The sequence below is a fragment of the Triturus cristatus genome, chromosome 4_1 (assembly GCF_964204655.1).
Source record: "Triturus cristatus chromosome 4_1, aTriCri1.1, whole genome shotgun sequence".
Classification (NCBI taxonomy): domain Eukaryota; kingdom Metazoa; phylum Chordata; class Amphibia; order Caudata; family Salamandridae; genus Triturus; species Triturus cristatus.
Genome location: NC_140585.1, coordinates 929,260,795 through 929,276,730, shown reverse-complemented (window position 1 = coordinate 929,276,730; position 15,936 = coordinate 929,260,795). Strand labels below are relative to the sequence as shown.

The 15,936-nt window shown below is 53.7% G+C and overlaps 1 protein-coding gene across 2 annotated transcripts in view; it reads right to left on the bottom strand.

Moving 5' to 3' along the window:
* Positions 1 to 15,936, bottom strand: part of SHANK3 (SH3 and multiple ankyrin repeat domains 3) — a 2,151,740-nt gene that overhangs the window by 863,665 nt on the left and 1,272,139 nt on the right. For both annotated transcript variants that reach the window (XM_085653773.1, XM_085653774.1), the window contains one exon: positions 4,707 to 4,879. In XM_085653773.1, the coding sequence (XP_085509899.1) occupies positions 4,707 to 4,879 (173 nt within the window). The remainder of the gene's footprint in view (positions 1 to 4,706; positions 4,880 to 15,936) is intronic.

Genomic DNA, 15,936 nt, shown 5'->3' with positions numbered 1-15,936 from the left:
ACTGTGAGCAGACCCAAGTTTTTAAGGCTTTTACAAACTGTATTAAAAGTATCTGAGAACTGATGTCCAATGGTAAGACATTCCATAATTTACCTCCATATAGTCTGAAAGTCCTGCCGCCCCATATTGTGTATCGAAAACAGGGAGTTTAAAGACTTGCCTTTTTACATGATCACTGATTTTCATAGGATTATATTTTTCGAATTTGTCCCAAAAAATCTCTGCTCTCTTTATATATATGGCATGCAGAGTTAAAAAGTAGAAGCTTACTGGGAGCCAGTGTAATTGGCTCAAACAAACAGAGACAAAGTCAATTTGTGTATGGTTGAATATGGCTCTGAAAAGTGTGTTTTGGATTTTTTGCAAATGGTGGAAGCGCGTTTTGGGGATCCCAGATAGGGTACGTTTATGTTGTCCAATCATTTGTAATCTTTACTTTGTGAGGAAAAAAAGGTAAGACATAATGCGATGAAAAGTGCAGATTTGCAGAAAAGAGGATGTGGTGACAGTAGTTCTCTCTTTTTCTAGGTTCAATTCTGCGTCAATTTGGAAACCTAGATTTTTGCACTACCAACACTTAATTGTGACAGTTTCCCAGGTGTATGGGCCCTGATAAAGAATCCCAAAGGTTAATGATAATAAATGCAAGTAAAAATTCTGGTTTTTGTTGAGTTTAGATGGAAAACGTTTTAACCCATCTAGGACGTAACTGCCATCAAAGTGGTTGATTATCCTGAGATGGGGTGTATGGTATCATCTTTTAGACTGGCGACAATTTGAGTGTCATCTGCATAAAAAAAGACTTTCACATTTCATCGTTTAAGCAGTAAAGTCAGCGTTTGGATGTATAGGTTAAATAATAAAGCGGTGAGGGCTGAACCGCAGGGCTTGCCCTGGTATTGCGAAGTTGGGGAGAAACAAAACTTATCTAACTGGACTTCTTGGAGTCTGTAGGGGAGAAAGGATTCTAACCAAGCGTAGGCTTTGCTTCAATATGCAGAGATCTGAGGCCATGTCAGAAAATTTTACAGTCAACAGTATTGAATGCAGTACTCCATCTCAGGAGTCTACTGCTGTCGACTATGCTGTCGACAGATTGTCAATAGCAGAAGTCAAGCCACCTTCTGTACTGAAACCAAGCCGGAAGCCAGCTCGAGCTGCCTCCAGAATGTCACTGTGATCCACAAAGGATTGCAGTTGTTTCTTGACAGCTCTTTCCGTTAGTTTCACCACAGGAGCGGGTAGATATTTGGGGGCAGATTTACAAGCCCCTTGCGCCACTTTTGCGTCATTCTTAACATGGGAAAAATGACGCAAAAGTGGCGCAAGGGGCTTGTATATCTGCCCCCTGGTTTAAAATAGACTGAGTCTTATTCCAGCCTTTTGAATGACAAGGGAACCACACTATCAGCAGAGATAGTTTCAATCATGTGGGCGATTACATGGCTTAATGAAGTGGCCGAAACGTTTTAGGCTGTGGGCGGGACAAATGTCAGAGGCAGAGCTGATAAGATGGTCGCACTCTGCCACCGAAACAGACTCTCTCTCTCAATTGTACAGAGGGGAGAAGGGTCTGTGTTAGAAATATTGAGTGCTACGTCTTTGTGTCGATCATGGCTAATGTTCTTTTTTTTTTAACTAAGACTTGGAGAGAGAGCCTACTAATTCTAGTGTTGTTTGAGATCTTTGTTAACCAAGGCAGGATTGGATGACGGTATCAGCAAATTTGAAGAATATTTGTGATTTATTGTCGGAATGAAGGACCTTGCTTGAATGAAATATTCTCTGGGGCTAGCCTTGAAGGACGGACACCACAAGATAGACTCACGCGAGGCGCCATGGTCGGCCATAATGGTTGGCGTGTCAGCCCTTTACATTTCTTCTTAGCCATGCTCCTCTCTATTTGCAAAATGTAACTCCATCCTTGTTTCATGCCACTATCACAAGCTGGCCCACCATAGTTTATCTGAGGTCTAAGAATCTATTATGGCTAGGATTTTTCCTACACGGTCTAGTTGTGTGATCTTTTTTTAAAGTCTGGCTTTGGTGAGTCTATCAGGCTCGGCTTTCTTTCATTCGTGCCTTTCCACCACCTTCTGTGGAGCTGTGCCCTGGGATGCACCAAGCAGAGGGTGGGCCCAGGGTCGCTCTCCTTGCCTCACTCCCTCCTGTGATTGTGGGGCTGGGGAGATGGGCATTCTGAAACAGGGTTTGTGCCTAAAGGAGCGGTTCCAGGCACTGGGGCCTAGCCAGGAAGCTTGCACTCAAAAGCAGGTCCTCCATGGCTAACAGAGAAGGGAATGTGCAGCACATTAACCCTTTAAGTCCATTCCCATCCCTCTCAGTAACACTGCGCCTCTCTTCTACCTTCCACTTCCCTCACAATCGTTTTACTTCTTCGCCCTCAGTCGCTCTTCTTCTCCAGGGTCTTTGTTCTCTCTTTGCCCCGTCACACCCCTGAGCCCCAGTGCAACAAATCCTCTCCCCTGTGCCCTGGCACAGCGGGTATTCAAGTTCAGCACATATACATGGCCACTTCATATCCCTGCCCTGAGTGCCCCTCCCTCCACCACAGGGCACCGTGCCCCTCCGTCCATTCAGTGTCCTCGGCTGCCTCTTCTCCACGTACAGTACTGCCTCCCCCCCCCCCCCCGGCTGCACCCCTCTCTCCCTCCAGGTGCAGCGGGACTTTTGTCCCCCGATGTCCATGTCACCCACTCGCCGGAATGAACCCCTGCGGACGCCGTCGCTCCTTTCCCTTCAGGCACAATTCTCTCTTTATCGACTTCGGGGAGCAGGGTCCGCTGAGCACCCCTCAGAGCTTCGCACCCTTCCACTTACAGCACTCCCTCCAGCAACCCTCAGCCCCCTTCCCCCTCCCGACCGACAGCACAGTGTCTCCTCATCTCCCTGCAGGTGGCCCCCCTGTTATACTCCCTTTGGTGCAGCACCATTGACACTCCCTCCCGTCTATAGACAACACCATCACCCTCTGTACCTGCCTGCCAGCGTATAGCGCCTCTCCGGGCAGTGTCTTTCAACCCTCCTCGCCGTTCCAGTCCTCTCGACCCTCTCTACCAGGTAATGGCCCCCTCCCGCCCTCTCCCCCAGATACTGGCCCTCTCCCCAGGTGCTGGCCCTCTCCCCCAGGTACTGCCCCCTCCCCCAGGTACTGACGCTCTCCCTTAAGGTACTGGCCTTTTCCCCATGTACAACCCCTCTCCCTTCAGGTATTGGCCCTCTCTACCAGGTGCTGGCCCTCTCCCCCAGGTACTGGACCTCTCCCTTCAGGTGCTGGCCCTCTCCCCTAGGTGCAGGCCCTCTCCCTTCAGATGCTGGCCCTCTCCCTTCAGATGCTGGCCCTCTCCCTTCAGGTACTGACCCTCTCCCTTCAGGTACTGACCCTCTCCCTTCAGATACTGACCCTCTCCCCAGGTACAGCCCCCCTCCCTTCAGGTACTGGCCATCTCCCTTCAGGTATTGGCCCTCTCCCTTCAGGTGCTGGCCCTCTCCCCTCAGGTACTGGCCCTCTCCCTTCAGGTACTGGCCCTCTCCCCTAGGTGCAGGCCCTCTCCCTTCAGGTGCTGGCCCTCTCCCTTCAGGTGCTGGCCCTCTCCCTCAGGTGCTGGCCCTCTCCCTTCAGGTACAGGCCGTCTCCCTTCAGGTACAGGCCGTCTCCCTTCAGGTACAGGCCCTCTCCCTTCAGGTACAGGCCCTCTCCCTTCAGGTACTGGCCCTCTCCACCAGGTACTGGCCCTCTCGCCCAGGTACTGGCCTTCTCCCCCAGGTGCTGCTCCTCTACCCCAGGTACTACCCACTCCCCCAGGTACTGACCCTCTCACTCAGGTGCTGGACCTCTTCCTTCAGGTACTGGCCCTCTGCCTTCAGGTACTGGCCCTCTCCCCCAGGTACTGCCCCCCTCTCCCAGGTACTGGCCCTGTCCCTTCAGGTGCTGGCCCTCTCCCCCAGGTACTGGCCCTGTCCCTTCAGGTACTGGCCCTCTCCCACAGGTACTGGCCCTCTCCCTTCAGGTGCAGCTCCTCTCACCCAGGCACTGCCCCATCCCCAGGTACTGGCTTTCTCCCTTCAGGTACAGCACACTGTGCTCTCACATCAGCAGTGACCTAGACAGGGCGCCACGAACAGTGAACCATGCTGTAAAATAGACCCAGTTCCTTTAGTTTACCTACTTAATAAGAACACGATATCCATAGTTGTGGTGCTTTCGGCCCCTTCAACCCTCATGTCCCGGTGCCACTGCACCTGCTGCACTACTGGCATCTACGAGCCTAATCCCGAATGCAAAGCCTCTCTGGCTAAGGTAGGGCCTGGCCCCTACTCATCTTTCAGGAAGAGACCCCCAAATCCTATCCGGATGCGTTTCCATGTAAATACCGCTCTCCCACGGCAGTCCCGCCTTGCCCACTCACTTCAATGCACTGCCATTCAGCTCTCTCAGTTACGTAATTTCGCCCCAGTGCTGCCCCTCCTAGATGTGGTGCACCCCAATCTGCCCTCCTACCCATACGGGTACCGTCTCTCGACCGCCCCCCATCCAGGTGCACCGACGCCCACTCCCTTCAGGTGCAGTCACACTCTCTCCATTAGACACAATTCCCTTCTCTTCACACACAGCCCCACCCGGCCCCCTACAGGTGGAGCCCCGCCCCCACCCCCGTACTGTCCCGCCTGTCCCAGTCACTCACCTTTCACCCTCTCGCCCCGGTTCAGCTGGATCTCTCCCTCTCCCTGCGGCGTGTAGGACTTGACAACGATGAAGGTGCGGCCGGGCACTGCGCTGTAGAGCTTCCGCTTCGGGCCGCGGTGCGCAGGGGTGGGGAAGGCTGGCGGGCTGGGCTCCGGGGCCACCGTGCTGGGGCTGTAAACGAAAACATAGGTTACAGTGGTGATCCCGGGCGGCTGGTAGCTCAAGCCGGTGGTCACGGACATCGTCCGTGGGGCGGCGAAGGGGACGCCCCCCTGACCGCCGGCACTCCCACCTCAAGCAGCCCTGGGCATCGGAGCCCCTGACTGCCTCCGCTCCCGCCTCAGGTGGCCCTGGGCAGGGCGCGGGGGCTGCCTCGGGCACGCAGGTGCCAGCCGCCGGCAGGAGGGCAGCAGCTCAATGGGTGTGGACGCCCGGGCGGGGACATGCCCGGGACCAGAGGGCCCCCTGCCCCTGGGAGGGGGCGCTATGCCCACTGAGCGCCAGCCTCCTCGCCCCCCTGCACCCCTCCAGCCGGCAGCGGTGTGCGCAGCCCCCCGCGGCACATCCTACACCGCGGCGGCCGTGCGAGCAATGGAGAGGGGGCGGGCGGGGAGAGCGAGGGGGCAGCCAGGGGCCCCGCTAAACTGATCGCAGCCTAATGCTGACTTTCAGACACGAGTCTTTAGGGAATACAAGTCCGGGGACTGCCATCGCCCCCTCTCCGCGGTGTGATCACCACTCCGTGTGAGCCCCCCTCCCCTCAGCACCCAGACACCCCCTCTCCGCAGCTGCGGCGCGAGCAGAGCGCAGGAGCTCAGACTGTCTCGGCATCCGGCTCCCAAGCCCCAATCACCAGCCCACGCCTGAGAGGACAGAGCCGGCAGCACCATGGACAGCACTCCGGCAATGCAACTACTGCTATTAACCACCACAGTCACCGCGATTACCAATATCAATACTCTCAGGGAGAGCCCCACAGCCATGACTACCACCAACAGAGACCCTCTCCCCCCAGGGACAGCACCACAGCCACCCCTACTACTACTATACATACCACCACCACAGACACCAATACCATGAAGGGCAGCACCACAGTTACCGCAATTACCACCATCGTCGCACATCGATACTCTCACAAACAGACACCGATATCACTACGGACAACACCACAGTAACCACTACGACTACCACCATCAAAGACACTGATAAAAGCCACAGGCAGCACCACAGCCACCACTACTAACACCACTAACAGAGGCACTGATACCACCATAGACAGCACCACAGTCTGCACCATCATAGACACCAGTGCCACAATGGATAGCACCACAGTCACCACTCCTATCACCAGCACCACAGTAACTGCTGCTACTACCACCATCATAGATCCTGATACCACCAGGAACAGTACCACCGTCAGTGCAGCCACCACCACCATAAACACGGATAGCATTACAGACAGCACCACAGTCACCACTACTACCACCATAAACAGAGGCACCAATGCCACACTGACCAGCACCACCTTCACTGTAAATACTACTATATTGCCATCAAAGATGCTGATAACACTCGCGCGAGCATCACTGTCACAGCAACTAGTACTACTGCCACCGCCGACACCGATACCACGAGTCAGTGACCACCACTACAGCACCTATACCACCATGGACAGCACCACTGTCACTGCAGCTACCACTATGGTAACCAGAGACAATGATGCCACCACAGACAGCACCACACTAACCACTACTACAACTCCCATCATAGACACTCATACCACCATAGACAGCAACACTGTCACTGCAATTACTGCTATCACCACCACAGACACCGATACACTCACTGACAGCGCCACTGTCAATACTACAATCACCACCAACATAGACACGGATACCACCACAGATAGGAGCACTGTCACCACTATTACCTCAACCAACATAGGCACCAATGTCTTCATAGACAGCACCACAGCCACCACTACTACTGCTACTAATACCAACTCACTTCGATACTCCATACTCCCATGGAAAGCCCCTCATCCATCACTGCAACCTCCACCAACATAGGCACTGATTGCTCCATCAGTAGAATCATTGCGAGCACAACCACTAAAGTCACCCCTATGCGCCTGGACAGCCCCACCGTCAACACGGCTATCCTCACCACCGCCATAGACACCAATACCATAATGGATGGTACCACAGTCGCTACTTCCACAGCCACCACTGCCAGAGAGATTTTCACCACTGCCCCCACACTACCACCACCACTGACATATACACTACCACGGACAGCGTAGACACCATGGAGAGCATCACTTTCATCACAACACCTACAACCACAGACAGTCCCATCATGAGCACTACTATAATTACTACCATGGTGAGCAACACTGTGATAAGCACTGCTGCCACCGCTACAGACACTGATATTACCAAGGACAAAATCTTCACCATAGACAGCACCGCCATCCACACAATGATAACCTCTCTGGACACTGTCACTGCTATCAGCACCACAACTATGAATAGCATTATTGTCACACATGATACTATACCTGCATTAGTTTTTATATACACATGTGGGAGGGTTCATAAGTAGATATTAGATTCTTCCCCACTAGAATAGAAGCAGTGGGATTCAAGAAATATTTACATGATGTGGAATACGCAATAAGGACTTGTTTGTATACAGTATAGTTGAGTGGAGGGCCCCATTTTTTGCTTGTATTTCCATCTAATGCTCCTTTTCGATTATTACCAATGAGTATTACTGCGCCGGACTCTGATACAGCCACGGACAGCGCTGCACTCACCAGTCCTTCTAACTTCACCACATGCTATCATACCACCACACGAAATATATCAAGCACATTTGTTTGTAAACTTTAACTGTTATGCATTTGTCCTGTCTTTTGAACATTGATATGTATGTCACCATATTCGATATATGAGTTTTTAATATATCACTCACATTTTTGCAGTGCTGTGTCGTAATTATTTTGTTTCAATGTATTTCAACGTATCATTTATTGTTAGTCCTAAGTAACGATGGACTACCTTGAAAAATATACAAGTAGTTGCATACTTCATGGCAGAACCACTGTCTATATACTGACAATAGCACCACAGGTAGCACCACCATCACCACACTACCAATACCCATGTATAGCACCTCCGCCAACAACACGTCCATCACCACTGATATCAGCATTGCCAGCATCACCACACTACCAATACCCATGTATAGCACCTCCGCCAACAACACGTCCATCACCACTGATATCAGCATTGCCAGCATCACCACACTACCAATACCCATGTATAGCACCTCCGCCAACAACACGTCCATCACCACTGATATCAGCATTGCCAGCATCACCACACTACCAATACCCATGTATAGCACCTCCGCCAACAACACGTCCATCACCACTGATATCAGCATTGCCAGCATCACCACACTACCAATACCCATGTATAGCACCTCCGCCAACAACACGTCCATCACCACTGATATCAGCATTGCCACCATCACCACACTACCAATACCCATGTATAGCACCTCCGCCAACAACACGTCCATCACCACTGATATCAGCATTGCCAGCATCACCACACTACCAATACCCATGTATAGCACCTCCGCCAACAACACGTCCATCACCACTGATATCAGCATTGCCAGCATCACCACACTACCAATACCCATGTATAGCACCTCCGCCAACAACACGTCCATCACCACTGATATCAGCATTGCCAGCATCACCACACTACCAATACCCATGTATAGCACCTCCGCCAACAACACGTCCATCACCACTGATATCAGCATTGCCACCATCACCACACTACCAATACCCATGTATAGCACCTCCGCCAACAACACGTCCATCACCACTGATATCAGCATTGCCACCATCACCACACTACCAATACCCATGTATAGCACCTCCGTCAACAACACGTCCATCACCACTGATATCAGCATTGCCAGCATCACCACACTACCAATACCCATGTATAGCACCTCCGCCAACAACACGTCCATCACCACTGATATCAGCATTGCCAGCATCACCACACTACCAATACCCATGTATAGCACCTCCGCCAACAACACGTCCATCACCACTGATATCAGCATTGCCAGCATCACCACACTACCAATACCCATGTATAGCACCTCCGCCAACAACACGTCCATCACCACTGATATCAGCATTGCCAGCATCACCACACTACCAATACCCATGTATAGCACCTCCGCCAACAACACGTCCATCACCACTGATATCAGCATTGCCAGCATCACCACACTACCAATACCCATGTATAGCACCTCCGCCAACAACACGTCCATCACCACTGATATCAGCATTGCCAGCATCACCGTCTTCACTATGACGACTTTAACCACTAACAGCACCACTGTCATGACACCGACACCACAACGAAGGAAAGCTCCTTGTCACCGCACCACAACTATCACAGACACTGATGGACAGCTCTGCCAACACAGAGAGCACCCCAATCAGGGTTGGATTGGTAAGGCGGGCAATGGCCAAGGGGCCGGTATCGAAGTTCCAGCTGTGGGCTGCTTTTTTGGCAGCCTGGGGGCCGGTTTGGGCTGTGTCTATTGTGTTCAGATGTCGCCAGCGGCCCAGTGGGGCCCTGAGTGGCCTTTCTGGAGGCAGATGGGTGTCCATTACCTCCCTTTTATCAACGGGCAGAGGTGTCACTCTCTTTCGCTTGCTGGGCGGGCCAATTAACGTGTGATTACTGAGCGGGGGCAGAGGGCGTGAGCAGAAGTGGCCTCGCTTGTTTTCAGGTGTTTATAAAACTTAGTTGGAGCAGTGTTCTGAGGAAAGGCAATATGCAAATGTGGGCCACTTTCTTTTAGCGTGCCCGGGCCGAATTCTAATCCCAATTCAATCCTGACCACAATCACCGCACTACTACCACCACTACTACCTCCGCCACAGACCACTAATAAAACTATTTACCAACAGATACCATTATTTACAACATCACTGGCAGCTATATCAACAGAGACAGTATCACCATCAACATTAAGACCACCACACACCATCATATAAACTGCTACCACCACCACAGACACTGGATGCTACAATGCACAGAACTGTAACCACCAACCATAATACCATCACCACTACAGGCAACAAGAATAGAGGCACTACCATTACCATGAAGAGCACCATCGTCCCAATTAATACCACTGTCAGCACAGACACTGAAATCACCACAGACACTTAAACCACCGTGGATAGAACCTTCCTCCAGGTCAGCACTACAGTTATCACTACTAAAAGAACCATCACAGATACTCCTACTACCATGACCAGCTCTGATAACACCAAATACAGCACTGCCATTTTGGTCAGCACCACTACTGTCACCACTGCATGTACCACCACCAGCAAAGACAGTGATACTAAAGAGGACAGAGCTCCAACTACAGACAACACTGCAGCAACAGCTACGTGCTACCTCTAGGAAGACAGATTCTGCCACCACAATGGGCAGCACTTTCACTATGGACATCAGCACCCCTTCACTCCTGTGACACCACCAATCATGCCTAGGCGAGGTGCACCTGCACTCTTCACTCCTGTGATCCTACCAATCACACCTAAGAGAGGTGCACCTGCACCTTTCACTCCCGTGATCCTACCAATCACACCTAAGAGAGCTGCACCTGCACCCTTCACTCCTGTGATCCTACCATTCACACCTAAGAGAGGTGCACCTGCACCCTTCACTCCTGTGATCCTACCATTCACACCTAAGAGAAGTGCACCTGCACCATTCACTTCCGTGACACCACCAATCACACCTAAGAAAGGTGCACCTGCACCCTTCACTTCCGTGACACCACCAATCATACCTAAAAGAGGTGCACCTGCACCCTTCACTCCTGTGATCCTACCATTCACACCTAATAGAAGTGCACCTGCACCCTTCACTCCTGTGACACCAATCATACCAAGGCGAGGTGCACCTGCACTCTTCACTCCTGTGATCCTACCAATCACACCTAAGAGAGGTGCACCTGCACCCTTCACTCCCGTGATCCTACCAATCACACCTAAGAGAGCTGCACCTGCACCCTTCACTCCTGTGATCCTACCATTCACACCTAAGAGAGGTGCACCTGCACCCTTCACTCCTGTGATCCTACCATTCACACCTAAGAGAGGTGCACCTGCACCCTTCACTCCTGTGATCCTACCAATCACACCTAAGAAAGGTGCACCTGCACCCTTCACTTCCGTGACACCACCAATCATACCTAAAAGAGGTGCACCTGCACCCTTCACTCCTGTGATCCTACCATTCACACCTAATAGAAGTGCACCTGCACCCTTCACTCCTGTGACACCAATCATACCAAGGAGAGGTGCACCTGCACCCTTCACTCCCGTGACACCACCAATCATACCAAAGAGAGGTGCGCCTGCACTCTTCACTCTCATTACACCACCAATCACAGCAAGGAGAGGTGCACCTACACCTTTTACCACCAATTACTCCAAGTAGTGGTGCACTTTGCGCGCTTCAGTCCTGTGACACCACCAATCACACCTAGGAGGGTGCACCTGCCACCCTTCACTCCTGTGACACTACCAATCACACTTAGGAGCGGTACACCTGCACCCTTCACTCCTGTGACACCACCAATCACCACCTAGGAGAGGAGCACCCACACCCTTTACCACCAATCACACCAAGAAGTGGTGCACTTTGCACGCTTCACTCCTGTGACACCACCAATCACACCTAGGAGGGGCACATACTACACTTCACTCCCGTGACCCTACCAATCAGACCTAAGAGAGGTGCACCTGCCACCCTTCTCTCCCGTGACGCCACCATTCACACCTAGGAGTGGTGCAACTGCCACCCTACACTCCAGTGACACCACCAATCACACCTAGGAGCGGTGCACCTGCACCCTTCACTCCCGTGATACCACCAATCGCACCTAAAAGAGGTGCACCTGCACCCTTCACTCCTGTGATCCTACCAATCACACCTAAAAGAGGTGCACCTGCACCCTTCACTCCTGTGATCCTACCAATCACACCTAAGAGAGGTGCACCTGCACCCTTCACTCCCGTGATCCTACCAATCACACCTAAGAGAGGTGCACCTGCACCCTTCACTCCTGTGATCCTACCAATCACACCTAAGAAAGGTGCACCTGCACCCTTCACTCCCGTGACACCACCAATCATACCAAGGAGAGGTGCACCTGCACCCTACACTCCTGTGATAGCACCAATCACACCTAGGAACAGTGCAACTGCACCCTTCACTCCCGTGACACACCAATCACACCTAGGAACGGTGCATCTGCACCTTTCACCACCAATCACACCTAGGAGGGGTGCACCAAGAAGACACCACCACGAGCACCAGAGGAATACGTGCGAGGCAAATGTGCCTCTTCACCCAGGTTGGGTAATAAATACAGGGGTAATTAGGGTGCAGTGGGCATTCCAAAGCCCAGGGGCCTGGTGCCACTGCACCGGATGTACTATTATTTAGCCACACCCTGCCCGCTTCACTGTAGCACGAAAGACAGACACAAAAGAGATACATGCACCCCCTTCACGGTAGAAGGAGCGAATGGGTCATCGGAACCCCTCGCTCTCACCACATGTAGCAGGCAGGCACAACTGAACCGTCCCCCGGCACAACTGAACCGTCCCCCGCCACAGCAACAGCAGAGGCGTAGATTTTTTGTCTCTCACCTGAAACACGCAAGAACCAAAGACATGTGCACATGTACACACCGGGGTGACCTCCCTCGCACCACCTCTTCGCACACATTGACACGCGGACACCACGCCCATCCCACCCCCGCCACTATTCCAAGTCTGAAACCGGGTGTAGGAATGCGTGTGTGTGTCGGGGAGGGGAGGGAGGGGGGGAAGGGGAGGGGTCACTGCCACTCTCCCTAAAGACGGGTCTTTTCATTAAGGAAGTAAACGAGAATGTCTCCCTTGTGCTGAGCGATCGATAGTCGCCGGGGTACTCCACCTTGTCAGCGGTTCTGCCTCCCTCCTCCCTGCCACAGCCCCCTGCCCAGCCCCAAGCTCTCTCCTTTGGAGCCTCTGTGCTCCCTCCTCACACGCTCCTGCCACAGCCGCTCTGTGCTCCCCCTCACGCTCTCCTGCCACAGCCCCTCTGTGCTCCCCCTCACTCTCTCCTGCCACAGCCCCTCTGTGCTCCCCCTCACTCTCTCCTGCCACAGCCCCTCTGTGCTCCCGCTCACTCTCTCCTGCCACAGCCTCTGTGCTCCCCCCTCACTCTCCTGCCACAGCCCCTCTGTGCTCCCCCTCACTCTCTCCTGCCACAGCCTCTGTGCTCCCCCCTCACTCTATCCTGACACAGCCTCTCTGCTCCACCTTACTCTCTCCTGCCACAGCCTTTCTGCCCCTCCCCACTCTCTCCTACCACAGCCCCTCTGTGCTCCCCCTCATGCTCTCCTGCCACAGCCCCTCTGTGCTCCCCCTCACACTCTCCTGCCACAGCCCCTCTGTGCTCCCCCTCACGCTCTCCTGCCACAGCCCCTCTGTGCTCCCCCTCACGCTCTCCTGCCACAGCCCCTCTGTGCTCCCCCTCACTCTACTGCCACAGCCCCTCTGTGCTAACCCTCACTCTCTCCTGCCACAGCCTCTGTGCCCGCCTCACTCTCTCCTGCCACAGCCTCTGTGCCCCCTCACTCTCTCCTGCCACAGCCTCTGTGCTCCCCCTCACTCTCTCCTGCCACAGCCTTTCTGCCCCTCCCCACTCTCTCCTACCACAGCCCCTCTGTGCCCCCCTCACTCTCTCCTGCCACAGCCTCTGTGCCCCCTCACGCTCTCCTGCCACAGCCTCTCTGCTCCCTCCTGCCACAGCTTTTCTGCCTCTCCTTACTCTCTCCTGCTAAACCCCCTCTGCCCCCTCACTCTCTCCTCACTCTCTCCTGCCACATCCCCTCTGCTCCCCCCTCACTCTCTCCTCTCACAGCCTCCCTCCTCACACTCTCCTGACACAGCCTTTCTGCCCCTCCTCACTCTCTCCTGCCACAGCCCCTCTGTGCTCCCCCTCACTTTCTCCTGCCACAGCCTTTCTGCCTCTCCTTACTCTCTTCTGCCACAGCCCCTCTGCCCCCTCAATCTCTCCTCATTCTCTCCTGCCACAGCCTCTCTGCTCCCCCGCACTCTCTTCTAGCACAGCCTCTCTCCTCACTCTCTCCTGGCACAGCAGCCTCTGTGCTCCCCTCTCACTCTCCCCTGCCAGAGCCTCTCTGCTCCCTCCTCACTCTCTCCTCTCACAGCCTCTCTCCTGCCACAGCCACTCTGCTCCCTCCTCACTCTCTCCTCTCACAGCCTCTCTCCTGCCACAGCCACTCTGCTCCCCCGCACTCTCTCCTAGCACAGCCTCTCTCCTGCCACAGCCCCTCTGCTCCCCCGCACTTTCTCCTCTCACAGCCTCTCTCCTCACTCTCTCCTGCCACAGCAGCCTCTGTGCTCCCCTCTCACTCTCTCCTGCCAGAGCCTCTCTGCTCCCTCCTCACTCTCTCCTCTCACAGCCTCTCTCCTGCCACAGCCACTCTGCTCCCTCCTCACTCTCTCCTCTCACAGCCTCTCTCCTGCCACAGCCACTCTGCTCCCCCGCACTCTCTCCTAGCACAGCCTCTCTCCTGCCACAGCCCCTCTGCTCCCCCGCACTTTTTCCTCTCACAGCCTCTCTCCTCACTCTCTACTGCCACAGCAGCCTCTGTGCTCCCCTCTCACTCTCTCCTGCCAGAGCCTCTCTGCTCCTTCCTCACTCTCTCCTCTCACAGTCTATGTGCTCCCCCTCACTCTCAGCTGCACCGCAACTCGAGGAGTATAACTCTCAGCGCCTGGATACCCTCGCCAATGAATAGCAGCGCTCTATAAAATCGGTTTGATTGACAACCCCTTCACCCCTCTACCCCTCCGCTGCTCAGTCCCCTTGGCCCAACTCCTCCTTCCTCATCCCGTGAAATTCCAGAGACCCCCGTCACAGCTCTCCCATTGGTTCCCCTCTCCAAATCACTGCCCTCGCGCCCCGGGCTCGTGCGGCTCTCGTGTGCAAACAAGGGATGTGCTGTGCCCAGGCGCAGCCCATCAACAGTGCGCCTCCTTTCATGCTCAGGGCCTTCTCTCTCCCCGACTCACTGGCGCGTCACCCACTGACTGGTGGCTGTTTGTATTATAGCGGGGAGTACAGCATTTTACACCCAGAGGGAAGGAATAGCGTGCGCACAGGAGTGTGTATGGGTGAGTACCAGCCCCCCATTTGAGCCACCATCCCCCGGAACACTGGAAACTCAGTGGTCTACCCACCATCCTCTCACATGTCTCTGGCATGCAACATGCCTGTGTAACTTGTTGGTAGCAAACACTCCTTATAAGGAGATGGTTTTAGGATATTTGGCTTCGCATCTGAAGTACACAACTAGTACTAATCCAAATCAGCATTTGCCCAGGAGAAACAATGTCAGCCGCCCCCATGAGTGTGGCAGTCTGAAGGGCAGGTGCTTCCATGAGGTTTTGCTGCTCCGCGCTCCCTGCTGACCAGGGTCCTGACAAGAGGAGAGCAGCCAGTATATTGTCCCCTCCCCCAGGCACCGATTCCTGAAGAGGCCCAAGCACCCAGTCTTTGTTAGCAGCGAGTGTAGTACTTTGGCGTTCACCCCCAAAACACACCATAGTGTCTGTTTCAGAAGAAAATGTTAAACCACAGCCCCGAAACAGCACTTATCGCGGCCACTGATGACATTCAAAGCATCCTGGACTGAGGAGATACAGCGGCCCTCATACTGCTCAACCTCTCTGCGGCCTTCAACACTGTCTCCCATAACACTCTCATCACAAGACTGCACGAGATTGGTACACAAGGATCCGTTCTCAAATCGATCTGTTCCTTCCTCACAGGACGAACCCAAAGGGTCAGGCTGCCACCCTTCACATAAGAGACCACAAAACTGATATGCGGAGTCCCACAGGGAACATCCCTCAATCCCACCAATTTCAACTTATACGTGATACCGCTTGCCAGCATCATCCGATCACAAGACATCACCATCATCTCCTACATCGATGACACCCAACTCATCCTCTCCCTGACGGAGAAAGCAACCACCGCCAGAACTAACTTCACCAACTGCATGACCATGGGAGC